Source organism: Bipolaris sorokiniana (assembly GCF_000338995.1).
Source record: "Bipolaris sorokiniana ND90Pr unplaced genomic scaffold COCSAscaffold_18, whole genome shotgun sequence".
Taxonomy (NCBI): Eukaryota; Fungi; Ascomycota; class Dothideomycetes; order Pleosporales; family Pleosporaceae; genus Bipolaris; species Bipolaris sorokiniana.
Window position 1 is genome coordinate 599,360 of NW_006911912.1, and position 25,095 is coordinate 624,454.

Below are 25,095 nucleotides of genomic sequence, written 5' to 3' on the forward strand. Positions count from 1 at the left end.
TTTCGGGGTTGATATCGTTCGTTTATATGTGTGTGTAGGAATTCTCGTGTGTCGCTGAGTTGGTGTTGTATTTTTTTGGAGGAAATGTCGCAGGTCGCGCGCGAACTGCCCCGCGTTGGCGACAAACCGAAACCAAACCAAACCACACCACACTCAGCCTCGGCCTCAGCCCCAGCCTCAGCCCTGCACGATCGCTCGATTCATCTCCACCCCTTGCAATTGGCAAACCACCAAGCGAAGTTGACACCGTCGATCAACCGTTTAAACGCCCCCCCTCCCCTGGGGTGCCGAAATTAGACTGACATGTCAACCCACAACTCGGCAAACCCAAGTGCACAGGTAAAAGGGTGTACCCGGGGATCAGCACTTCATGATCGCTGGGGCACAGATGGAAAGCACGACCGGAAAGAACGTGCAGTCCCAGTATCACATCACAAAGCAATGACAACAAACTCCTTGGTAAGCGAGTGATTATTTGCATTGAACAATCTCATTCTACATTGAATTCACTCATCTCTGGTTTTTTCCGCCTTGCCACCCATAGCCACAAAGTAGGGACCGAGTCGATCAAAAAAAACGGACAAAGTTGCTAAAGTAAACTGATAACACAAGAAAAAGAAAAAAGGGTGCCCAAGGAGTGCAATGATCTCTAGCCGCAGGCAATAGAGTTCGTTGTCCGTGAAGCATAAAAAACCAAGTCGCCGATCCCAAAAAGCCAGAGCCCACCATGCTCGTAAAAGCAATTCGCATAACAGTCCGATAAACACGAAAGGAGAGAAGAAAAAAGGGTTAGGAAAAGAAGATCTTCCCATAAGGAAGAGACGAAGGGTAATCGTGATGTTGGAACGATGAAAAAAGCTCGACCTTGGCCGGAATACGGAATCAGTAAGAACAAATAGGCAAGATGATAAAAAAAGTCGTCATGGGCCGTGAAGAAGCACGTTTGGTAAAGCGCCACAGTAATATGCACAGGGGAGCAGAGTCCCGGAATGATTCTTGTCAACTGCCTAGTAGACGGGGCTCTTGCGCTTCTCAGTGCCAGTGAGAATGAGCTTGGGCGTACCGCGGCGCTCCTCTGGGCGGATGTCAACAAGGCCGCCACCAATAGAGGCACCGTCATCACTGCTAACGCTGTTGGCAGTGTAGGTGCGGTTGATGGAGTTGTCGCGAGAGCGCTCCTTGGAAGCCTTGCGCTCAGAGCCAATAGCGCCATTGGCTACAGCGCGAAGGCTACCAATGCTGGGCCTGCCGGAAAGGCTGCCACTGCCTCCGCTGCGGACACTGTCCGAGTCGTTGTCAGACGAAGGAAAATGCTCGCTGTCAGGAGAGGCACTTCCACTGCTGGTGCGGTGAGCACGGCGTCCAATGCCAGCGCGGACAAGGTTGCCCACAGCCTGGCGGCGCTGACGGGTGGCAAAGTTCTTGCTGCCCTCGTGCTTGGTAGTGGGACGCTCCTTGAGTTCCTCAATCGAAGGAGGGTTGCGGGGCTGGCGGACAGGGTGCTCTCCAGCACGTGCCTGACCAGGACCGAAAGTGCCAGTCATTGGGGTAGCAGGGAAGCCAGCGGAACGGGCGAGTGCAGAGCGGGGACCCTCGGCAGCCTCGGTCTTTGCGTCAACAGCAAGAGTAGAAGGGTTCTTCTTGTGTCCGCGACGGAAGGCATTGGCGGATGGCGGCGGAAGAGGAACCACGTCCTGGGGAGGGGTGTTGGACTTCTTGGGAGGCGAGGTGCTGCGGGTAGCCCAGGGGCTGGGGTTGCTCTCGTTGGGAGGCGACACATGAAGGACAGGGGTGTCAACCTTGGGCGGCGATCCGGCAAAGCGCGGGGTTGGCGGAGGCGGGGAATTGGACATACCCGCCATGGCGTTGAGAACCTGGATGGCACCATTGTCCTGCTGGTAGCTCGGGTCGACGACATACTGGTACTGGCCGGTCATCTGGTTGAAGACCAGATAGACACCAGGCTGGTTCGTCTCCTGAATAGCAGCAGTGTTGCCAAACTGCTGGCCATAGGCGTTCATCTGGGGAGTGTATGGCGTGTTGGGGTAGCCGTGTCCTCCCGACATGTTCATGCTGCCAAACTGCTGCGTGGTCAGAGCAAGCAATTGCTGCTGGAGCTGCTGCTGCCTCTGGGCAAGGTACATTTCAGTAGCCAAGAGTTGGGCAGCAACGTTGGGGTCCATCTCGCCATCGTCAAACTCGAAAGAAGGAGGAGCCAGGACCTGGTTATAGTAGTCTGGCTGCTGTTGCTGCTGCTGCTGGAACTGGTTGACGCCGCGGAAGCCGGAGCCGATGGCCGTCTGGGGAACACCCTGGTTGGCGCCGTTGTACTGCTGCCTGGGCATGCGGTTGTTGTTGTTAGCAGCAGTGTTGGCACCAACGTTGTGCTGTGCCTGGGAATAGGGCGCAGAAGCAGGAGGCTGGGCAGATGTAGGCGTCTTAGGCGCAGTGCGAAGGCCGGCCAAAAGGTGCGAACGGCTGGTGCGGGGGGTGGCAATCGAGTCCTCGGCAATGGAGGCAACCTTTGGAGGCGAAGCAACGCTGAGACGCTTAAGCTGAGCGCCCTTTCCGCGCGAGGCAAAGCTGGCGGTAGGGCCGCCGAATCCGGCCTGGGATTGGAAGTTGTTGTTTTGGTTGTTGTACGTCATTTGAGCAAGACCGCCAGCGTCCATGCTCATTTTGGTAGTCTAAAAAGAGGTTCGAACAAAGGGTAAGGCTGCAAGTTGGGGGGTTGAAGCGTATGCAGGGAGCACACGAGAAAGGATACAGAATCGAAGATGATGCGGACGAGCTCGACAGTCGACGGTGGGCAGACGTGCGAAGGGGCTGGCGATTACGGGATTAAGGATCGTACTGATCAGAAGTGTGTAAGGTAGAGGTTGGAATCGAAAACCGGCCGATGGGCAATGCAGTTGGAGCTATTAACAAAGGCTGTGGTCGCTGCGAGTTGCGGCGGAATGCGCAGGGTTGGGGAGGCAGGAGCAGATGTGGTAGCGGGCAGGCGGGGTGGGCCTAGGACACAAAAGCTGCAAGGTATGCGGCGACGGGAGCTCTCTTGTTTTTTGTAGATGAAGGTGAATACACGAACAAGCCGTGACGGGATCAGTGGGCAGGCAAGCTGAGGATGATGCGTCGACGGGCGGGTTCTTTTTTTTTTTTGGAGGATGGTGGGGAGCGACGGGACTGGCGCGCTCTCACACACAAAGGCAGATTAGGCGGAGGGTAAGCTGGTCCAAAGAAGCGGAACAGGTAGAAGATGCAGAAGCAGCGGATGGGTGGCAGAAGAGAGCGAGGGGAGGATGGTGGAAGAGAGCGGAAGCGGAAGAGGAAGAGAGAGATGGAAGAGGAAAGGGCGAGATGGAGGAATGGAGGAGGGGGCGAGGAAGAGAAAAGTGACGGGCACAGCGAGAGGAGGGAGAAGAGAGAGAGCGAGACGGGCGGTGGGGACTGTGGGCGGCGCTATAAGGTGACGGGGCGTGGGTGGCCGACAGGGCGGGTTAGCAGCTCAGCAGCGACCCAGCAGCGACCCTGCATCGGGCTAGGCCCAAAGCAGGCCCTGGCCAACAAGCCAGACGCTGGATGCAGACTGCAGACTTTGAAACGCTGGGTTCTGATGCGCAATCACGGAGGAGCCACCGTTCCTGCGTGCGTGTGCGTATGCTTCCTACTGCGCCCTTTTGCTCGTGTCCGTGTTGGGTAGGTAGGTATTATGCTTGCTATGCCCGGCCGTCTCGAGTGCGGGCGAGGTTTCAGGCGCACGCGGCGGCGGCGGCCGTTGTCGCCATCCATTGCCCATCCATCGCCCGTCGCCATGATGACCACCCATCGAGTAGAGTAGTGTAGTGTAGTGTAGTGTATACTACCCATGACCATGATGATCAATACATCAATAGCATGGCCACAGCCCTCACCGCAACGCGCGCACCGCTGCACCGCTGCACCGGACAGCGTCTATTGACGGGCTCTGGGCCAGTCATTGGTAGCGTGGCAGCAGTCGCCAACGGCGGCCACGCCAAGTCGCGCCGCTACTGGTCAGCTCCGAGGCCACGACGGCCACACCTCAGCCACCAAGCAACCCCCCCGTCTAAATATACTCTGCCATTCACCATTCACCATTCACCACTGACCACTAACCACTGACCACTGACCACTGACCACTGACCACTCCACCTCCCCTCCCTCCAGCGCATGCATCTCTCTCCAGCGCATCTCACTCCATCGCCATGCACCGCCAGCGCAGATCTGCCCACCCGCCTGCCGCTGCATGTGCCTTGTTCGCGTTCAGTTCCCTTTTGCTCGTGCCTCGCCAACAAACTCTCGCTTCCTCACACTGGCGGTCCTTTTCTCGAGCCGCCTGGTGCTCAAGCGGGCCTGAAACTGTCGCTCCGTCTCAACTCCCGCGGCCCGTGCACCGCTCCCTCATCTCGGTACTGCCTGCGCTACCCTGCAGACTGCAGACGGACCTGCCAAGCCCCCCCCTCCCATCCCTACAAACGCCCTCCCATCCTCCTCCGCCGCTGCATAGCCTGCCGCTCGAGGCCTTCTCCTCGTGGCTTCTACGCGGCTGCCGGGCGGGCGGCGGCGGTTCCTCCATAGGCGACAAGACCTGTCCAACGGCCTTGATCAGCGCAGTAAATCTTATCTCACCTGCTGCCCACCACGCCTCTTCCGTCCGGTAAGCTGCGCTAAGCGCTACTGGACCCCGAGCCGCCTAAAACAAACACTAAAGTGCTTTGCTGCCATCTGACTTGGCTTGTCGATAAAAAGAAATCATGCTCCCTTTGCTCCGTCGCCTCAATCGGGCCAGCACGGCCACGCACAGTGGGGCCGAGCTACCAATTCCGGCACCGCCCATGTGCTCTCGTGAGGCTTGCTCCCCCCTCCAAGGCACAAGGCACTGGCGGATTCATATATACACAACACCACCACCACCACCACCGCTGGCTCCGTCCTCGCTGCATGACCTTCCCGTCCCCATCTCATAAACACCTCATGCTTCACCTCGCTCCCACGTCTCCAAGTCTGTTTCACCCAGATTGATGGTCCAGATTGCTGACGCTCTGGTGCCACAGAGCTACTTGTTTCGAACCCCCTCCAAGCTTCTCGGATACTTTGTCCTGCAAGCCTGCATCCCTGCTATGGCGTGCACTGAGCATGTGGTTTGCAAAGCATTTCACGTGACTTTCGTTTTTCTTCTTCCGCTTGCCCTTGCCTATGCCCTGCGTACATCATCATCATCATCATCATCATCATCATCATCTTGACATGCATCTACACTGTCTCCATGCCTCGAGCTCATGATATGTACCCACAAGACCAAAATCGTCAGCTTGCTCACTACCTGCCTCGAATCTATGACCTGCAGCCCAACAATGTTTGCTAACCTATCAGCCCATCTCATCTGCAACGCACAAAACAAGAGATGCATTTGTTTGCCTCGATTCTCTCACTGTTTGCCTATACTCTCTCACAAAGTCGTCGATCCGTTTTTGTCATCTCACCCCACGAAGCGTTTCTTCATGTTTGGGACTTGGCATGAGACTCGGAACGAAACATCTGACAGCACCAACACCACGCAATTCTGAGTGGTCTATAGCCAACAACTTCGTCACCAAGGTCAGAAGCATGTTTAAAATCGCTTCATGTTCCGTTTCTCCTGAGGTATACGGGGAAAACATACAAAGCCAGGCCCTTAGGCATATCCAAAATCCTGAGTATTTATCTTCCTGATGCCATGACATGATTCAGTCAGATTTGCAGGCCACTTCTTCTCAATTCCTTACATACTACCATTACCAGATATACTCTTCACCACACACCCTAAACCATAATTTGTCTAATCCTCCAAACAAATACCTTCATCATGCTCTTCTCTACCATCCTATATGCAGCTCTTGCTCAGAGCTTGACAGCCTCCGCTGCGACAATGATGGTCACGGTTGCTGCCAACAACAAGTTTCAGTTCACACCAAACTCCGTCACTGCTCAACCCGGAGACACGGTCGCATTCAACTTTGTCGCTCAGGTATGCCTATCAGCGCTTTAATCCCCATCTTATCAAACGCTAACTTTTACCCTTACAGAACCACAGTGTGGCCTCCTCGACAGCAAACCAGCCCTGCCAACCCGGACCCAACGCCCTCTTCTCCGACTTCCAGCCCATCCCAGGTAACCCCAAGGGTAGCCCCAACCCCGCCAACGGTCGCCGCCAGGCTGGCAACAACCCCATGTTCATGGTCCCCATTACCGACAACCAGCCCATCTACGTCTACTGCCCCCAAGCCCAGCACTGCCAGCAAGGCATGGTCATGGTTATCAACCCTCCCAATGCTGCTGCCGTTACCCAATACCAAAACGCCGCCGCACAGGCAAACAACAACATCCCTCCCAACGGTGGTGTCAACGGCGGCCAGATGATCAACAGCAATGCTGGAACCAACCCCAAGAATGTCCTCGGTGCCAAGGCTGGTGATGCGGCAAAGGGCAAGGGCAAGAAGGCCGGTGGTGCTGCTGCTGGTGGACTTGCGGGACTCCTCGGAGGTCTTGGAGGAAACTAGTGTGCTTAATGAACGTTGATAGATATAATAAAAAGGGCTATGATGTATGATTTTGAGGTGGGTAATATTTGAGTACAATGGCTGGGCTACTGGATTAGGTTGTATGCGCCGGACGTTTAACACACATAAGATAATATATAATTCTTAGGTAAAAGAAAAAGGTAGTAATGATACACACACTCTCGTTAAAAAAATAACTAGACACATGCATTTTCTGCAGTGAACAGCGTGACCATTGACTTTTTGCCCTGCCAAGCTAAGCAGGTTCGAAGACGGTTGACTTGTAGTCCGTTAGTAGGAACAATACTACTACCAGTACCCCTGTCCATCCATCTAGAAAAAACACACTCACTTCTACCACAACGTCACCCACAGATACAACAATGGTAAGCAGAACAATACCTAGCACAGGCATACAACCGCCATACCTATATCTAACCCCCCCAAACCCCATCCCCCCTCTCCCTCTTCCTCCCTCAACTAAATCAACTCTAAAAAAATTCATACTAATCAACCATCGGCTGGCCCGAAATTCCACTTCAATCTTTACAAAATACTCAACTTGGTCGCATCACGATCAACCTCTCCAAAAACTCACCTTACCACTTCACCATCAACCTTTTCAACAACCCAACGTTACCACTTCATAATCAACCCATCCAGTAAACCCACACAATCATCCCTCAAAATGCCCACCCTCCTCCTCCCTTTTCTACCCCATTACCTCTCTACCTCCTTGTCCACCCCACCCCTCCACCTCACCACCATGATCGCCACCCTACACACCGCCATCAAACCCCTCACCCGCGCCTTCCCCACTTCAACACCGCGCAAAGGTGCTCAAGACAAGCACGTTAGTGTGCAGACACTGCAGCGCAATCCCATGATAGGACCGGGATGTGCGGTCATGTAACCGTACTTCCATCCTTCTTTAACCACTATTTCGTTGTTGGCTGACTGATGAGATAGGAAGTTGTGTCTGCGCTAGATGGTCAGGCTTGTGGAGAATGATATGATACCAAGGGGGGGGAGTGTGAAGGAAATGGATAGTCGAGTGGCATGTGGAATGAGGGAACTTTACATATTTTGTATTTGCTGGTAGGGTACATATAAAGTACGTGTACCCTGCACACATAAACGGAGTTTGTAGCTCATGGAATCAATATGTTTGTGCTTCCGGAGAAGAGAAGCAAGAGGCTGAATACACAAAGCTGTACCGAGTTATGAGCGTGTAGCTTAGTGATAATAAAACAGCGAGAGAACGAGGATATGTGTCGTGCAGATTTAGCGGAGGGCATGGAATGATACGAATATTGGAACAAAGAGGTGGGGATGTGGAGTGAAGACGAGTCATTTGATGATTGACTTATATTTTGTTTAGAGTGCCCTACCCTTACCCTTACCCTTGCCCTCTCACGTGACGTCCTTGGTCACCACACATCTTATGTATCGCGTCCATTAGACCTAATTAATCTGCTTATTCCTATCACTCGGGGCCCCCTCGAGCTTGAAACCCCCAGGCTCCCTCGTTTGAAACACACCAGTCGGATCATACTTACTCGCAATCTTCAGCAATCTCGCCTTATTCTCTGCGCCATAGCTAGCAATAACATCTTGCGTGGGGCCAGCGTAGTTCATGTAAATGTAGTCTGTAGCTTTTCCAGCGTCGAGCGCAGCAGCAGAGGCATGACGCTTGATCCTCAGTGCAAACGCTTGAATGCGCTCGTCGTCGGCGGCATCGGACCAGCGTAAGTTCATAAGGGCAACGGTAAGAGGGCCATCGGCCGGGTCTAGGCCGAGCGGGTTTCCGCCGTTGGAAGTCGTCTTTTGGATGAGTGTGGCGGAGAGGTCCTGGAAGGATATGGACGGGAGGTTGGCACTGGAGTTGGCGATGCTGGAGACCTCTTCGAAGAAAATGTCCTTGATGGTGCTGATGAGGTTTTGGTCCAGCTTGAAGGTCCAGGTTAGGGATCCTTGACGGAGCCCGTCCGGATCGCTGTTTTTTGTTGAGAGCGCGGCAAGCGTCGCGTTTTCTCCGCTGCTCTGAATAATGGTCTTGCTGTCGATTGCGTTGTACTCGGCGAGGATAGGGGCGTTGGGGTTTGGTTCAGTGTAGGCCAAATCAAGCTGTGCTGCGTTGCCAAGCTGAGCTCCGCCATAACCAAATGATAGGCCTTGAAAGGCTTTTGGGTCTTTTGCCAAGTTGGTGCTAACGCTGTAGAACGCTTTGATGAGGGCAGGGAAAGCTTCCTTGGTGTAGATTCGTGAGCCTCCAAACAGGAGTGGATTCGCCTCGAAAGCGGCTACAGTGAACTTGGTCACGATACCAAAGTTGCTGCCGCCGCCTCGAAGAGCCCAGAAGAGGTCGGGATACGAAGTCTTGCTGACGTTGATGATATCACCGCTAGCTATAACCACTTCATACGAAATGACATTGTCGCACGCAAGGCCATACTGGCTCGAGTAGTAGGAGAGGCCTGAGGTTGCATGTTAGCTCATGGTGAAAATTGTGATACTGTACTGTAAATCCCTACCTCCACCGACAGTAAATCCTCCAGCACCAACGGCACCAAACTACATGATAGTTAGCAGAGCATAGTTCACCTTTATGGAGCATGTCTTACACGGGCACCAAGGACTTGAATGTTGTCCTTTTCCAGCTTAGAGTACACTTGACCCCATGTCTGGCCGGGCTCCAATACGACACTCTTCTTATCAGCGGAGACTGTTGTCTTGTTCAACCTCTCAAGGCTGATGGTGATGCCGTTTTGAATGTTGGATGCTCCTGGAACTACCGAGTGTCCACCGCTCTTAGTAGAAATTGGACAGCCCGAACGCCTGGCGATGAGGAGAGCAGCGGATACATCATGGGCTGTCTCAGGCTTGAAGACACATCCCGGTGAGAAGCTCCTCTGCTGAGCAGCCCAGTACGATTGGATGAAGCTCTTGTAAGCATCGTCAAGCGGGTACAGGACCTTGTCTTTGCCGCAGTCTCCCCTCAGCGTACCGCACTTGTGAGTAGTTAGCGTAGCCCAAGAACAGCTGGTTAGTGCTACTTACTGCTAGATAGCAGGGATTAAATGTGTTGGCTCCAATCTTCAGTGTACCGGAAACATCAGTATTATCACCATTGGTTGATACCGTTATAAACTTGTCATCGGCCAACACCAGTGCCGCCAGAGCGGCAACTGAAACGATCAACTTCATACTTGTAACACGCGCGCCAAAGCTAACCCTGCCGAGTAAACAAAACGACAACAATATGACAAGGTCGAATAGCGTGCAGGATGGCACAGGAAACTATGGGGTGACAAGGGAGATTCCGCAACGTCCTTGAAATATTGGAATATTACCACCCTTTCATTCTTTTTAGAGTAGTTATAACTTTAGTAAGATCACCTGACTGCAAACCTCGGAAACGAGCTTTTGTAGATGCTCGGAGGGCGTTGTTTGATTGGGTAAATTAAACCGTCCAGTCTCACGTTTAGCTATCCCTAGATAGGTACACCTGTGTGATCCAAGGCAAGGGGAGGTAGGTAGCCGGTTGTTCTGCCGTCATGCTACAGGGTTTAAGGTGCCCGCCGACCTGGTAGTCTCTTCGTATCTGGTAGCAAGGAACGCCAACAAGCATCTGATTCGAAGTTTACATCCATACGTTGCTGCGAGCTTGAAAGCTTGTGTATATTTCCGTGCTGATCCGGACCCATTCTACTAGAAATCGGTGAGACTCGTACTGTTCACTCTCTGATCTTGAGTGGTTCAAAATTAGACCCGCATAGTCAGCCCTAACGCGACAATATTCAAGTGATGACGGACGAATAAGGATTGAGTATCGGGCCTACTATAACGTAAGCTGAAAGAGAACTCGGAGATGCGAATATATCGGCGCTGTGATGGAATTGTAACAGGTGGTAAATGGAGTTAGTGCCGTAGGAGCTTCGTTGACTTGACTAGTACAAGCCGAGCCAAAGAAGTAGTAGTAGGACGTACGTAGCTTCCTGGTGTGGGTTCAACAAACTCCCACAGCGGAATCGCGGCACGGCCCTATTATTAACACCCATCCTCCGGAATCCGCGGCGCAACGCTCGGAGCACCATTAATACTTATGCATCGCGGTCACTTTCTAAACCTTGTGTTTCTGGCGGCATACAAGATCCACTCGACATGTAAGTATTCACATCTTATCGAGGGGTTCCTGGTGTATAGGATAATGCACATACCGTTGTGTATACGATTTTTTTCACCTTCTAGGCCGACTAAAATCTTCTATGCAAGAACTAGTACCAAGTTGCTGTTATATAAGGCATGCTCGTTGGAAATCTCTCGTCTAGGTCCTGAAAACCACTATCAATTGAGTGCATCAATGTAAGATTACAGTCCTGCCCAAGTCATGTCTCAAGAGCATTACGGGCTTTCTTCCTTTCGATACTACGCCGAGCCGTATTTGTTACCCGTGAGAGGAACGCATGAACTTACTGTGCTTCAATCCCCCAGGACCCATGTGCCAAAACGACCCAGACGATAACGTCCTGGACTCTAACCACTGAAATGCAAGCATTGATTTACAATCCCACGCGCTTACACCATCGTCATCCTAGCCTCGCTCTCCATAACCGCACGAATCAGAGTCTAAATCTGGATTCAACAGGCAATGAGATCTCAAGATTACTCTCTTTGTGCCGCACCATCATTGTACCAAATATACTCGCGCTGAGTAGAACGCAACCGCAGAGAGCAAGAGAACGATAGTCACCACGACGTTGGAGCAAATTACCGGATGCCGAGAACAAATCGATGACAGCAGCGCCACTCCCATGATTCTGTACGAGGTAGATTGATGACAACAGTAATTACTAAACATGATCATACGGATATCGCTATGTTTTTTGAACCTTAACCGTATACCGCCATTAATATATAGGTGGATATACATTATAAAACACCAAAACGCCTCGCTCCTATAGAGAGCGAACAACATGCCATCACCAGAGTGCGGCATCTTTGTCGAACCGCACCAGCTCCTTGCCTGCATCTTCGACATCTTTCCTCGCCTTCATGCGCATGTAGAAGATTGGGCAATCTCTTGACGCACAGATGACTTCACAGTGAACACTTCCCTGGCAGCGCTGACATTGCGTCCAAAGACGAGAGAAACGCACCTCGAGCTCACTGACCTTGGTCAGGGTCTTGGTGTATAGTTCAGGAATACGAGGTCGACAGTTCTCACAAACTGCACCGTCCTTTTCGTATGCGGCGGTAAGAGGCTTCTTGCAGCCCATGCATGTTTGTGTCTTCTTTGCAAACTTCATGAGACCACCCATGGTGGGTGCAGCGACGGAGATAGATCGTGTATGTTCACCTGTGAGGAGTGAGGCTGCTTTCTTTTCGCCTAGAATAGGCTCGAAAATTCTGCCAAGCGGTTTTGCGAGTTGGTTGTCGAGATAGTAACGCGTATCGATGGGTAGGTTGTTCTCAAGAACATAAATTGGGTCTTCAGATTTTTCGAAATTCTTTGCGCCAGTGGCAGCCCTGACCATGACATATGCGACACGGTCACCAAGAGCGGGTGCTGAACCAGCGTCACGTTTCTTCATACGCTCCGCAAGTTCCACGTGTGCCTGCTTGTTGGCGTAACCACCTTTGCCGTCCTTGTCTTCCTGTTTCGTAAGGGCTTTGGTGATGACTAGATTGGACATATCGATTTTGTTTTGCAAAAGGTCTGCAATGGTCTCCTTGACGAACCTGCTTCATGTTAGCGTGGAATATGTTTTCCAAAGCTGGCTGACTTACTCTTGTGCGCCCTCGGGATCTTGGTCAATCAACAACATGCGGAGAGAGGTCTCGATGACGGTTTGAACAAGTCGACAATTGTCACGACGGACCGTCTCGATACCCTTGGTGTCCATCTTGTCCCATTTGTTGGGGTTCGTCCAGTAAAGACCAGCATATCGCTTCTTGTTGATGAGGAGATAGGGGAAGTAGACTTTTTCGAACTCCAGCTTGATGGGTTTGAGAAACTTCGATGTCACGTAGTTCGCCGCCTCTTCGCCTAGTTTCATCGCTTCTGCCAATTCCGTGGTACCGAACTTGACCATGACCGAATCGGTATCACCGTAGATGACCTCTGCATCGTGCGAGTATCCATTTGCGATATTGTACTTGGCTTCGACTTCGGCTTTGGCTCTTTCAATCATTTGACGACCGAAACTGGTTGTACTACTGGCAATCGCAAGACAGGGTAGCTTTCCGTTGGTGGCACCAGTCAGACCATAGACGGAGTTGGCGGTGACCTTCATAGCCAACTGACGACCGTTGAGCACAGCCTTCTTGAAAGGGTCCGTCTCAACCGCCAATTCCTTCTTTGCTTTCTTACGTGCGCTCAGCAGTTCTTCTAAAATTTCCGTCAAGAGTCCCTTCCGCGTTTTGGCGGTACAGAACATGTCTCCATTAGGAGTCACGATGTAGTCCTCATCCTTCTTCATCTTGAGCTTCTCCACCGTCTGTCGGTCCAGCCACGTCGTGTAACATAGGTTGTGGGCTTGCATGATACTAGGGTATAGTGAAGCAAAATCGAGAGTAGCAACGGGCTCTTTGTAGTAACCACGCTTAGGCTCAATGACAGTCGCACCTTCGTATTGGTCGCCGGTGTCACCTTGGTTTGGAAGGTCCGGGATAACGAGCTGATGCTCGAGAGCCTTACGGAACAGCTGACTGATGAAGCGCACTTGTTGTCCTCTGGAGAGAATATAATTAAACGGAACACCTGTAGCCCTAGCCATTTCCGTGTAGTTGACCAGACACATAAGCTTGTCGAGAAGACGTTGAGGGAGATAGGCATCCTTGAGACAGTATACAGCCAGACGTCTTCGCGAGTTGGAATCACCGTTGAACAGTTCTGTAATCATGCTGTGGTGTACATCTTCCTTTTGTTCTTTCAGGAAATGAGCGCATACAGAGTTGAGTGTGTAACTTCGAAGCTGATGGTCTCTTTGGACCAGCTGAAGTAAGTCTAGTTGTAGGCGACCGTTGGTGTTGGTGGTTTTGGTATCCCTAGACCCCATCTGCTTGCTGGAGAAGTTGGATATCTCCACCTTGGACTGGACCGTCTTGAGACGGGACCAATATGGAAACCTTTGGAGCTTCAGATGCTTGGCACGATCGAGCAAATATGGGAAATCGAAGTTACTGGTGTTGTAACCGATGATGACATCCGGGTCGACCTCGTCGAGAAAGTCGCGCCACTTCATCAGCATTTCACCCTCATCTTGGAAGGACAGAATCTGCGTCGCAACGATAGGGCTGACTGTGTCTAGACAGAAGACATTCCTGACAAAGGGCTTGTCGTCTCCATATTTTGTAACAACGTTCGCAATCTGAATCACAGGGTCCACATTTGCCTCTGGGAAGACACCTTTACGGCCAGCGCACTCGATATCGAAAGAGAGGATGCGAAGAGGGGCAATCTTTGCCCACTCGCCTTCAGTTGAGTGGGCGATAAGGTCTTCGTAATGCACCTGACCTTCAATCTGGCAGTTGGAGTGCCGGTCTCGTGCATTGATCATCTTCCACTTGGCGGCAGGGGCTTCAACCCAGCACATGCCAGTGACCTTTGTGTCAATCATGAATCGTAAAACGTAAGCGATGTTGTCAAATGTGAGGATACCATCTATTCCAGCTGGCCAAAGTCGCTTGTAGTTGGTATTGCCCTTTTGTACCATCGTGCGTACGCGGTTGATCAACTTGGGGTCGGTGACGGTGATCTTGAGGTATGGGCTCTTTTGGTTACCCTGGAAGCGCAAAATGTTCTCTCTCATGCACATTTTCACTGACGCTATGACGGCCGAGTGTTGGTTGAAGCTCTTTTGGCATTCGGCTTCAAGGAAGATCTTGTAGGGCTCACAGTCGGCCTGTTGGAAGTTGACGGGCGCGGCGATGTAGAAGTAGTGTTGGAAGCCAGTTACGTGGAGGAGGACGGAGTGACCAGTCTGTAATATACTTGTTAGCATTGCTTGATGTATGCATTTAGTGGCTTCTTACCTCTGTCACACCAAACAATTTAACGGTCGCTTTGCCCCCATGGAGCACGCCCTCTTCAGCCTCAATTTGCTGGAACACGAGGTTGTTGGTTACCTCGCTGAAGTCATGAGGCAATGGCGGCCGTCCCCATTGCTGGTCCTTTTCGGTGTTTTCCTTCTTGAGGGTCTCCATGTCCTGTGTCATTTTCTCTAATGTCTCCTCGAACTGACTGGGGCCTGGCTGGCTCGGGTTAAACGAGCCGTTGGCTATCTTCCCGGGTGCCTTGCTCTTGTTCTTGCCATCCTGGAACTTCAACTTCTTTGCGGAGCGGGGCGATGTCTGTACATTGGTGCGCGTATTAGACGTCTCGGCGAGAGCGCGTTTCGCCGGCGCTCTTGTTACTGTACCCGGCATCTTTATATATGAACAACAGACACAAAACCCGAAAGAGTGGTATATGGCAGTTGGAAAAAGAGGGTGTGTTTGTTGTTGGGTTGGGTCGGGTCGAGTAGTTGCACAAAGTGCCTAGGGGAACGCGAACCGTGTACGAGGCGCGAGCGCGTCATCCCTGCTAATTGATTGCCGCCACGCTAGTCATTTCCTCCCACCGTCTGCACGTGATGAGAGTCCTCTTATCGTTACACTTCTCAATCGATACTTCAGCACCCTACAGGTTGATTGGCAGATGTAGCAAGCGTATCATAACACTCGTACTGATATTTTGGTGTTTTCTATACTCGTTTTTCATATATCTAATTGAGCTGCTAATCATGACTATGGACGTCTGATAGTAGTGGGTTTGTATGGCTGAACCTTCGATGCTTCCAACCATGTTCACAGCAGATTGATCGTGTATCTCTACGTCCACAGCATTCATTCGGCATATTCTGGACGTCAAGATACCCCGCCAAGCTTCCCCACCGGGTGCGGGCGTGACCCGCGGCTTTAAGTTATGTCATTAGATCGCAGCTTGATTTTGGCTACTCCATCTGCCGACTTGAAAACACGTAAAATTTTACCTCTGTTTTTAACACGCTGGATCAAACGCGATACGACAGACACAACCTCTGCACTACCTTCAACATGACTTCCAACACCAATGACGTTGTCATATCTCCTTTCGAGACCGAAAGGGATTTCAAGCAGGCACAACATTGCTTGTCCGAAGCTTTTGGGCGTCAAGCAAAAGACTCCGTCTGGATGCTGATGAACCCCGGGTGGGATACAGAAGAAGGACGAGCAAAACACGCCAAAGGATTAATGGAGAAATGGCAGTCTATCACCACCAACAAGGATGGACAGCCTAATGCCATCTATCTAAAGGCTACTCTTCCCGACCCAGATGGGCCTGGAGAGAGACGAGTTGTTGGTATGGCTATCTGGAGGCAACTATCGTTTGTAGAAGGCTACGGTGATCCTTTCTCAGACGACATGAGTGCTTCCCTTACCAACTTTGACGAAACGAAACGACGCTTTGCAACTCAAGTGTTCCGCTCGCTTTGGAAGCGCCGCATTGCGTACATGCACGAAGTCAAGGAGTCAGGACGCAACCCGCCTGCAATTTTTACCCTGGATATATGTGCAGTCGATCCAGCCTACCAACGCCGTGGCATTGCAGCTAAGCTTGTTGAAGTCGGTCTTGCTGAAGCGAAGAAGAGAGGCGATCTGGAGTGTACGACAGAGGGTAGTGCTATGGGAAGAGTAGTGTATCAGAGACTAGGATTCAAGGACGAAGGGACTGGCGACATCCAATATGAGGTGGATGAAGAGTTCAAAACATGGGACAAGCCAGCGAACCTCTTCTTGAGGACTCGCGCTTGATAGGATGACTGCATGCTGTTGAGTGCTGCCCTGAAAGAAAGACTGGAAACCCCCTTTGTAGACACGTACACATTTTGGCTTATCACGACACCCTGAAATGACCAATTCTCCTGCGGCCATCTCCGTCAACAGCATAAAAGGTGACTCCATCGTTCCTTGCCTCTTGGGGAAGGTGGGATGCTCGGCGCTATGTAGTGGGGCAACCCAAAGCTACCCCGCCAGGGTCAATTGTCCAGCGCTATCTCGAATGCAAGATGATTAATTAGTCCAAAACTTCATTTGTTCTCTTCGTCACATTCTACGCGAAAAAAATCCATTGCTCAGTTATCGCCTTCCCAGCAATTGACGCGCACAAACGCGTTTTCAATCGCAATCATGCCGATTGTCGACATTCACACTCATGTTTACCCCCCTAAATACATGGAACTTTTGCGCTCACGCTCAACCGTTCCATATGTTCGCACATTCCCAGACGCCCCGGACTCTGCCCGTCTGATCATCCTACCAGGCGAAGATGACCCCTCGATGCCGTCCACCTCGCGCGGTCGCCCAATTGGCCAAGAGTACTACGAGATCAAGGAGAAGATAGCATTTATGGACCTCCACAAGATTGACAAGTCAGTCATTTCACTAGCGAACCCATGGCTTGACTTTCTACCTGCTGAAGAGGCGGGAGAGGCGGCCAAGAAGATCAATGACGACGTCAACGACCAATGCTCGCAATATCCCGGACGATTGTACTTCTTTGGCACACTTCCTTTATCTGCCTCACCCGAGGTTATAACCGCTGAGATTGAGAGACTGAGCACCCTCAAGTATGCTAGGGGTGTTATCATGGGCACATCGGGTCTGGGACAGGGACTAGACGATGCGAAGCTTGACCCCGTCTATGCAGCGCTCGAGAAGCACCAGCAACTTATCTTCCTACACCCCCACTACGGTCTTCCTTCTTCGGTCTACGGTCCCCGTGCGAGCGAATACGGCCATGTGCTACCATTGGCACTTGGGTTCCCCCTTGAAACCACTATTGCAGTGAGTAGAATGCTCTTGAGCGGAGTCTGGGACCGGTTCACAAAGCTCAGCGTATTGCTTGCGCATTCTGGAGGTACACTGCCGTTTTTGGCTGGAAGGATTGAGTCGTGTATTTTGCATGATGGACATTTGAAGAAGCATGGCAAGACGCAGAACAGGAGAGACGTGTGGGACATACTGAAGACGAACATCTACCTTGACGCAGTCATCTACTCGGAAGTAGGATTGAAGGCGGCACTAGATGCATCGGGGTCAGACAGGCTGCTGTTTGGTAAGTGAATATATCACGATGTTGCTTGGGCGCGAGATTAATAGTGACTAGGTACTGATCACCCATTCTTCCCACCGCTTGAAGAAGATGCAAAGGAGTGGCATAGCGTCAATGCGAATTATGGCGCTATATCGAAGGCGTTTGAGAAGGATGACAAGAAAGCTCAAGATGTACTTGGTGGCAACGCAGTGAGGATACTGCGGCTTGACTGATAATTTCACTATTTACAATGATCTACAGTGGAATTTTCCGCGCGAGAGTTATGAGATACCTGGTCTACAAATTTATTCAACTATTGCAGACAAATAAAAATTTGAACCCTGATCAATATACGGAGCTCGTCTTATAGTGGTCCCAGCTATTTTCGAACCTGGTTGACTGCATATACACTGCGATAGACAAGAGAAAGCGTATATCTATACTTCTACTACTAGCTTAATCATAACACATCCGACTACCCTCATGTCGTCTTCCCCTCAGCAACCTCCATCAACTCCTCAAATAACATCTTCATCCACTTCTCCTCACTCTTAGTCGTTGCACTAACAACACGAATTACATACCTCCCCCCAATCACCGTACTCGTAAGAAAGAAATCCCCCTTACTATTAACGCTCTCATACACCTCCTTTGTCCGCTGATTCACCATCTCAGCATACTGCGCCTCAGCATCGCCCTGGAACCCATTCTGCAGCGTCCCATGGCTGGGGTCAGGTCGATTCGCCGCCACACCCGCATTGCCGTCTTGCTCAGCTACGGCCTTGGGCTTAACTTGAAAAGTCACCAGTCCAAACGCCGCCTCAGTCTCCACTCTAAAAAGATCCTTCCGTTGCTCGAGCAGGTTCTGAAAATACACACCCAACTCGACATGCTTGCGTATGAACGCCCTCAGACCCGATACTCCGTAGCTCCGGAGTACAAACCACACCTTCAAGCTGCGAAACCGGCGACCAAGCGGAATCTGCCAGTCGCGATAATCAGTCACAAGACCCTGGTCCGAGTGCGGATTCCGCAGGTAACTCGGGGTGATGGAATACGTATCCATGAGATCCCTCCTCTTCTTAATGAAGAAAGCAGAGCAGTCAAAGTTCACAAGAAGCCACTTGTGCAGATTGAAATTGAACGAGTCAAACGATGCGATTGGGGGGCACAGATACTGGTATTCGGGGCAGACGAGCGCCGAACCGGCGTATGCAGCGTCGACGTGGATCCAGAGATCGGGGTACTCCTGTGCGAGCTGCGCGACGCCTGCGAGATCGTCGATGGCGCAGGTACCCGTGCTGCCGAGGGTGATGGTGAAGTAGAACGGCTCGAGGCCTTTGGCGCGGCAGGCTTCGATTGTGCTGCGGAGGGCGGCGGCGGTGACACTGTAGTTTGATTCTTTAGGTGCGGGAACAGTGCGGAACCGCGTGCCTGCTATGACTGCTGCTTTCTGGGTTGAAGAATGCGCGTGTTCAGAGCCGAGAGCTACGAGTTTGCTGCGAATATCTGCTGCGGCGTCGATTCTTTCTTCGCCCTCGGGCATGTCGCCGAGTTTGCGGCGGATGATGCGTTCACGGGCGGCGACGAGCGCGGTGAGGATGACTTCGCTGGCGGTGCCTTGGATGATGCCTCCACCTTCGCCGTCGCTAAGGAAGTCACTGGGTAGGGCGATGAGCTTGGCGACCCAGTCCATAACGACGGTTTCGAGTTCAGTGATGGCGGGCGAGCAGACCCAGTTGAAGGCCGCAGCATTGAAGGCTCCGCTGTACATTTCACCCAACATGCCTTCGAAGGATGAGTTGCAGGGGAAGAAGGCCATAAATTTGGGGGATTGCCAGTGCGTAAGGCCCGGCATGATTACGCGGTCGATGTCTGCTTGAATGGCTTCCCATGGCTCGCCTTCTTCTGGGGTTGAGGATGGGATGAGAGGGCGGAGATAGCCGGGTTTGACAGCGGGCAGGACTGGTCGTTCCTCTAGTGTGTCATAGTATTGTGCAACTAATTGATGTCAGCCAGGGTTATAGATGAAGACTGATATGCGTACTTTCGTCAATGGCTCCTTTTGCCGCCTTTCGGAACTGTGAAGAATCCATCGTGGGGTAGATTGGACGTTGTAATAAGATATACCAGAAAGATCAGATAGCCAACAACAAAAAAACAGATACGACCACCGCTTCTTATATCTATAAGTGTCTATCAAAAAAGGGCTAGAACTGTAGTGGGATCCGTCTAGCATGTGGATATCAGTCAATTAGTGATGTTAAGTACTCAAATGCCGATGTCGGTAATTCCGCGCTGATTACCACAAGAGGTTAAACCCTCGAAAGACGGAATTATTGCCACATACGAGATGAGCGTAGGGCGTATGACTAGGCTATGCGTGTGAGTTCATGCTCTAGGCTCCAGTTATTGTACCAATTGAATGACGTGGCGATTAGCGCCAGTTTGTATTTTGAGGAAAATCTCCTCGAGACAATGGCAAGATGGCGTGAAATACGTAGCTGCTCTGCATAACCGCATGCTGATTTTCGCAAGTATCAGGAAATGATATTTGGGTATACCTATGCGCCTTGCTGAAACTAACATTTTGCAACTGCTCCCAGCATTCTTTATCATTACACCATTAATACCGTTTGCCAACCTCAACACCAAGGTTTTCATCCGGATTCGCAAAGCCACGTGCCCGAGGCGTAGACTTGCCGGTCACGTCTTGAGGAGCCTCGCCCTTGTAGTCCCATCCGCCGTCTTGGGTGAAGAAGTCGACCTCGTCAATGACATCCCAGACAATGTCTTCAGCAATCTGCTCCTTGTAGCGTTCACCAATAGCACGGAGTCTGCGACCCTCTGGGACACGTTGCTCGACTGTCTCCCCATTCGCCATCTGTGTGTCTTGCTCTCGTTGCTTGACCATCTCCTCGGGTGGACACCAAAAGTCCGGACCGAAGTTGACCTGAGCGACACCCCCATTGAACAGCGAAATAGCTGGGAAGTAGCCTACCATGCCGTCGTCGAAGCCGGGACGCGCGCCAGCCTTGATTGCCTCGACTGATGGCATACTTGCTGGGGGAAGGAAAGCTAGAAGATTTTCAAATGCAATACCTACTTCTTGCCCGTTCTTGTAGACTTTGATGTGCGAATGTGGCAATGATCGCACACTGACATCTTCATGGTTTGGCGAAGGGTGTATCTTGGGAACGGGGCCGCGGTCGTGATAGGCCTCAACCATCTTAGTGACTTGGTAGTCTAGTTGCTCGAAGTAAAAGTTGCCTTTGTAGGGGACTGGTATACGGTCACGGATGATGTCGATAGGCCGGTCGAATGGGTCTTGATTGCTGACAGTATCGAAGCCGTCTCCTAGATCTACGGCCGGGTTATAGATGCCCTCGACAACTTTGCGGTGCATGGATATAGAGGGTAGTTGAATCTCGAGGCCAATGACGTCGCCTTCTTGAACATGCTGATCTACAACATACTCGACAGGCATAGGTTTGCCGTGGGGTGGCCTGGCCTTCATGTGCTTGCTCTTGGCATTCTTTGGCAGCGGCTTGAAGATCTTGGAGGCACGCGATCGGTGTTGGGCTTCGAAGCGTGCGTCAGTGATGCCATAGCTGTAGCCGTCGAAACCAACAGGTGCGTCTAGAGGCGCCTCTCTCCGTGCCCAACCCATACGCACATGTGGGCCAGGCTTAGTCTCACCGGTGTTTGGGTCAACGGGATCTTTGGGGCCATGCTCAGGTATGCCACGCAAGACCTTGACCTCGTAGTATATTCTGCCTTCTCTTGCAACTACATTGCCTCTGCCCATGCGCCAGCCTTTCTCTTGGGAAACAATGGTAGCGCTGTTGTCGAAGTGAAACCACCGGTCACAGTCCTCGTGGCTCATCCTCGGCCCGTACGGCCTGGAGTCGCTCTGGCGGTAGTACTGCTTGTGACGAAAGAGCGGATCGGCAACGCAATGCGTATACTTGTAACCCCTCTTGTTCCAGGCAATATCGTGCGGTTTTTTGAGCTCCGTCACTCCGTCTGGCGCGTACATGGGATTCGGCTCGTGGGAGAGCAGGGTGCTGTCCTTGGGGGCTTCATAGTCGGACGGCCTGGGCTCGGGAATCGAATACCTCATAGGTGAATCGGCTGTCGACCGCTCTTTCTTCGACTTTGTGCTAGTATTGGCATTTGGGGTGCTCTGGCGCGCTGAAGCCGAAGCCTCACGCTTCTTGATCGTCTCGCGCTTCTCTCGCTGCTCGCGTGCCGGCGCCTTTGGTCTTGGACGCGCCGCAGCATCGGGGTTGGGGTTGAGGGGAGACGAGACGGCGGGCGCATTGTCTCCCTCAATCGGGCGCCGCATTGGGGGCACGATTGTGGGAGTGTTTGAGCGTGAGGGAGGGTGTGAGTCGGCCATGGTGGAAACAATGTAGAATTGCAATTGCGGTGTCGTTAATCCAAGTCGCGACCATGGGCGAGTGGAGACGTGCAGCTCCTACGGCGGGCCGTTTAGACGCAAAAGTCGAACCCCCACCAAATTTTTGGTTCCGCCGCCGCTGCAACTTTTCTAAATTTCCACGAGCCGACTTGCCAATAGCACGCCGAGTAATATTCCGCAACTCTGCAAAGGCTCCAGTCTCTCTTAAAGTGCCCTCCTTTGAGAATCCCTAGAATCGACCCATCATGCCGAAAGCACCTAAGTCGCCCGGCGTGCGCGACCAGCGACACAACCCTCTAGCCGAAGAATATGCGCCCTCAGACCCGTGGAAGAACAAGGCGCAAAAGCGACAAAAGCGCAGCAAGGGCGACAAGGACGACGAAGAGGAGCAGAAATATGTAGACTCTAAGAGCTCGCGCAAAATCTTGGAGATTGGCCGAGAGCTGGAAGAGGAGGATGCACGAGAAACCAAGGCTAAGAGACCACGAGAGGCCAACCCTGCGTTTGACTTTGAGACACGCATGGGAGAAGATGACATGATCGAGGAAGACGTAGTGCACGCAGAGGATGACGACGAAGCGTGGGGCGACGATGACGAAGAGGTCGAGGAAGTTGAGATTGATGCGAATGACTTGGCGGCATGGAACAAATTCATCCCAACTGACGACAACCCAATTGTATGGCCTGGCGAAGAAGCGCAACCTTCAGGACCAGGCACAGATCTAGCTGCACTCATTCTCGAGAAGATCGCCGCACACGAGGCCGGAGGCGAAGTGCAGCACCCAGAAATTCAAGGCGGCGGTGCTCCAGAAGATGCCATTGAACTACCCGCCAAGGTTGTTGAAGGTACGATGCACACTCTATACCTTCCGCTACACTGCTAAGCATATACAGTATACTCCAAAATTGGCCTCATCCTGAGCCGCTACAAGAGCGGCAAGCTACCCAAGCCATTCAAGATCCTCCCCACAATCCCCGCCTGGGAAACCCTCGTTGCCATCACTCGTCCCGACGACTGGACCCCCAACGCAACCTACGCAGCAACCCGCATTTTCATATCTGCAAAGCCTCAAACCGCCCAAATCTTCCTCAACACCATCCTCCTCCCGCTCGTCCAACAAAACATCCGCGAAACCCACAAGCTAAACGTGCACCTGTATAACGCCCTGAAGAAAGCCCTATACAAGCCCTCCGCCTTCTTCAAGGGCATCGTCTTCCCCATGCTCACCGATATTTCCTGCACACAACGCGACGCCGTCATCGTCGCCTCTGTCGTCGCCAAAATCTCCGTCCCCGTCCTCCATTCCGCAGCCGCTCTCCACCGCCTCTGCGAAATCGCCGCCGAGCAAATGTCATCGGACCCCGATGCCGCAGGCCCCTGCAACATCTTCATCAAAACACTGCTCGAAAAGAAATACGCGCTCCCCTACAAAGTCATCGACGCCCTCGTCTTCCACTTCTTGCGCTTCCGTGGCGTAGGCGCTAGCAGCGCTGATGCCATGGATACGGAATCCGTAGCTGGCGACTTGGGTAACACGGGGAAACTGCCAGTGATTTGGCATCAGTGTTTGCTGGCGTTTGCGCAGAGATATAGGAACGATATCACTGAGGATCAGAGGGAGGCGTTGCTGGACTTGTTGCTTACGAGGGGTCATAGGAGTATTAGTGCGGAGGTAAGGAGGGAGTTGCTGCAGGGGAGGGGGAGGGGTGTGATGATTGAGCAGCCGAGTGTGGGGGTCGATGGGGATGATACTATGATGGGGGTTGATGCGTAAATATCTCGCATGTTCTTTCTGCTGTTTCTTGGAGGGTTTAACGACGATTTCATGAGCATTTTACGGCGTTTTATGGGGTTCAAGGGAAAAGGGCCTCTGCGGAAGCTTGACATGTTACTATCTCCCTTTTCCTAGGGAGGAAAGGTTCTTATGAACAATGGATATTTCTTCTTATATACGTGTTGCCTTATTCTGTCTTGATATCCGCCATGCGCTTGTAAAAAGCGACATACCCCTTGATCTTATTCATGCTCTCGAGCGGCTCCGGGTAGTACCATGCTGCGTCCTTGACTTCGGTCTTGTTGGTCGTGATGGTGTAGTAGCTTGCTTCTCCCTTGTAGGGACAGTGCGTTTTTGTGCTTGTAGGGCTGAAGTGAGATTGCTTGATGGCGGTTGGTGGGAACTATTTGCGGGTAATTTGTTAGTTTCGGTTGATGAAGCAGAAAGAAAGACTAGTGGTGAGAAGGAAGAGGGGGACAGACATAGATGTTTCCGTCAACGACTTCGTACGAGTCTGTTTCGGCGACTAGGACGCCGTTTACGGTTGCTGTTGCGTGAGGCATGGTGAGGTATTTGGACTTGAGAGGTTCAAGAAGAGCTGGTGAGGGGAGATATTTCCGAAGTAAGATAGATCTGAATTTATATGCACTGGGACCTATTGCTTTTGCTTGACATCCGCAGCGTCCGCTACATGTGTTGTATTATGAATCTGGGGCCTAAACTGTATCGAGTATTCTGCGAGCGGGGGTAGAGGGATGGTCATCGTCATCATTTCCAGCATCCTTGCTTGGCGTCTTCCAGCTTATAGTTACATACATGTGCATACATGTTAGTTTGTTGAGATGTGATTTAAGGTAGAATCCATTAAGCATGTTTACCATGGTACATGTATTGCTTGTGTTAGCTAGTAGTGCCAAGAGCGATGCACTTGTACTTAAGTACCGCGTCTTGAACGCGTTGCAAATGTACCACCGGTAAATTTATTGAATGGGATCGCATTGAAAAGGAACGGCAGACCCCACTGGCGGCCAGGGGACAATGGCCGTAGCCCACAAAATTCTTGCTTCGTTTTGGCCCACCCGACGAAATGCAGGGCGTTGAGGCTGACAGACAGCGCAGCCGCCGAGGACACAGTCCAACCCTACCCTTCCCGGTGGGAAATGCTGCTCGGCAATCTGCCACCGGGCCAGCGGAGTTGCAGAACATGGCGCGCTGAATAAA

General features: G+C 51.9%; 10 protein-coding genes across 10 annotated transcripts; 5 read left to right on the forward strand and 5 right to left on the reverse strand.

The window, feature by feature from the left end:
* Window positions 1–692: 692 nt before the first annotated feature.
* On the reverse strand, window positions 693–2,810 carry COCSADRAFT_262537 (uncharacterized protein). Its single transcript, XM_007707252.1, has 2 exons — window positions 971–2,810; window positions 693–921 (listed from the first exon to the last, which is right to left on the reverse strand). Exon 1 carries the CDS (start codon window positions 2,676–2,678, stop codon window positions 1,008–1,010), a length of 1,671 nt encoding a protein of 556 aa, XP_007705442.1. The 5' UTR covers window positions 2,679–2,810; the 3' UTR covers window positions 693–921; window positions 971–1,007.
* Window positions 2,811–5,169: 2,359 nt separating this feature from the next.
* Window positions 5,170–5,639, forward strand: COCSADRAFT_262547 (uncharacterized protein). Its single transcript, XM_007707253.1, has one exon. It carries the CDS (start codon window positions 5,298–5,300, stop codon window positions 5,583–5,585), a length of 288 nt encoding a protein of 95 aa, XP_007705443.1. The 5' UTR covers window positions 5,170–5,297; the 3' UTR covers window positions 5,586–5,639.
* A 122-nt stretch (window positions 5,640–5,761) lies between these two features.
* Window positions 5,762–6,680, forward strand: COCSADRAFT_153799 (uncharacterized protein). The gene is made up of 2 exons (XM_007707254.1): window positions 5,762–6,025; window positions 6,084–6,680. Exons 1-2 carry the CDS (start codon window positions 5,864–5,866, stop codon window positions 6,555–6,557), a joined length of 636 nt encoding a protein of 211 aa, XP_007705444.1. The 5' UTR covers window positions 5,762–5,863; the 3' UTR covers window positions 6,558–6,680.
* Window positions 6,681–7,943: 1,263 nt separating this feature from the next.
* COCSADRAFT_185509 (uncharacterized protein) lies at window positions 7,944–9,764 on the reverse strand (the record flags this gene model as incomplete). The annotated part of the gene is made up of 4 exons (XM_007707255.1): window positions 7,944–9,034; window positions 9,092–9,131; window positions 9,182–9,568; window positions 9,618–9,764. The coding sequence occupies 4 exons, from the start codon at window positions 9,762–9,764 to the stop codon at window positions 8,022–8,024; spliced, it is 1,587 nt and encodes a 528-aa protein (XP_007705445.1). The 3' UTR covers window positions 7,944–8,021.
* A 1,572-nt stretch (window positions 9,765–11,336) lies between these two features.
* Window positions 11,337–15,082, reverse strand: COCSADRAFT_153806 (uncharacterized protein). The gene is made up of 3 exons (XM_007707256.1): window positions 14,595–15,082; window positions 12,348–14,542; window positions 11,337–12,299 (listed from the first exon to the last, which is right to left on the reverse strand). Exons 1-3 carry the CDS (start codon window positions 14,985–14,987, stop codon window positions 11,540–11,542), a joined length of 3,348 nt encoding a protein of 1,115 aa, XP_007705446.1. The 5' UTR covers window positions 14,988–15,082; the 3' UTR covers window positions 11,337–11,539.
* A 486-nt stretch (window positions 15,083–15,568) lies between these two features.
* Window positions 15,569–16,539, forward strand: COCSADRAFT_41553 (uncharacterized protein). Its single transcript, XM_007707058.1, has one exon. It carries the CDS (start codon window positions 15,657–15,659, stop codon window positions 16,392–16,394), a length of 738 nt encoding a protein of 245 aa, XP_007705248.1. The 5' UTR covers window positions 15,569–15,656; the 3' UTR covers window positions 16,395–16,539.
* A 230-nt stretch (window positions 16,540–16,769) lies between these two features.
* COCSADRAFT_31145 (uncharacterized protein) lies at window positions 16,770–17,909 on the forward strand (the record flags this gene model as incomplete). The annotated part of the gene is made up of 2 exons (XM_007707011.1): window positions 16,770–17,697; window positions 17,749–17,909. 2 exons carry the CDS (start codon window positions 16,770–16,772, stop codon window positions 17,907–17,909), a joined length of 1,089 nt encoding a protein of 362 aa, XP_007705201.1.
* A 248-nt stretch (window positions 17,910–18,157) lies between these two features.
* Window positions 18,158–19,772, reverse strand: COCSADRAFT_165237 (uncharacterized protein; the record flags this gene model as incomplete). The annotated part of the gene is made up of 2 exons (XM_007707257.1): window positions 18,158–19,677; window positions 19,724–19,772. The coding sequence occupies 2 exons, from the start codon at window positions 19,770–19,772 to the stop codon at window positions 18,158–18,160; spliced, it is 1,569 nt and encodes a 522-aa protein (XP_007705447.1).
* A 384-nt stretch (window positions 19,773–20,156) lies between these two features.
* Window positions 20,157–22,101, reverse strand: COCSADRAFT_41556 (uncharacterized protein). Its single transcript, XM_007707059.1, has one exon. The coding sequence runs from the start codon at window positions 22,076–22,078 to the stop codon at window positions 20,303–20,305; it is 1,776 nt and encodes a 591-aa protein (XP_007705249.1). The 5' UTR covers window positions 22,079–22,101; the 3' UTR covers window positions 20,157–20,302.
* Window positions 22,102–22,241: 140 nt separating this feature from the next.
* COCSADRAFT_262596 (uncharacterized protein) lies at window positions 22,242–24,324 on the forward strand. The gene is made up of 2 exons (XM_007707258.1): window positions 22,242–22,945; window positions 22,994–24,324. The coding sequence occupies exons 1-2, from the start codon at window positions 22,345–22,347 to the stop codon at window positions 23,872–23,874; spliced, it is 1,482 nt and encodes a 493-aa protein (XP_007705448.1). The 5' UTR covers window positions 22,242–22,344; the 3' UTR covers window positions 23,875–24,324.
* The last annotated feature ends 771 nt before the right edge of the window (window positions 24,325–25,095 follow it).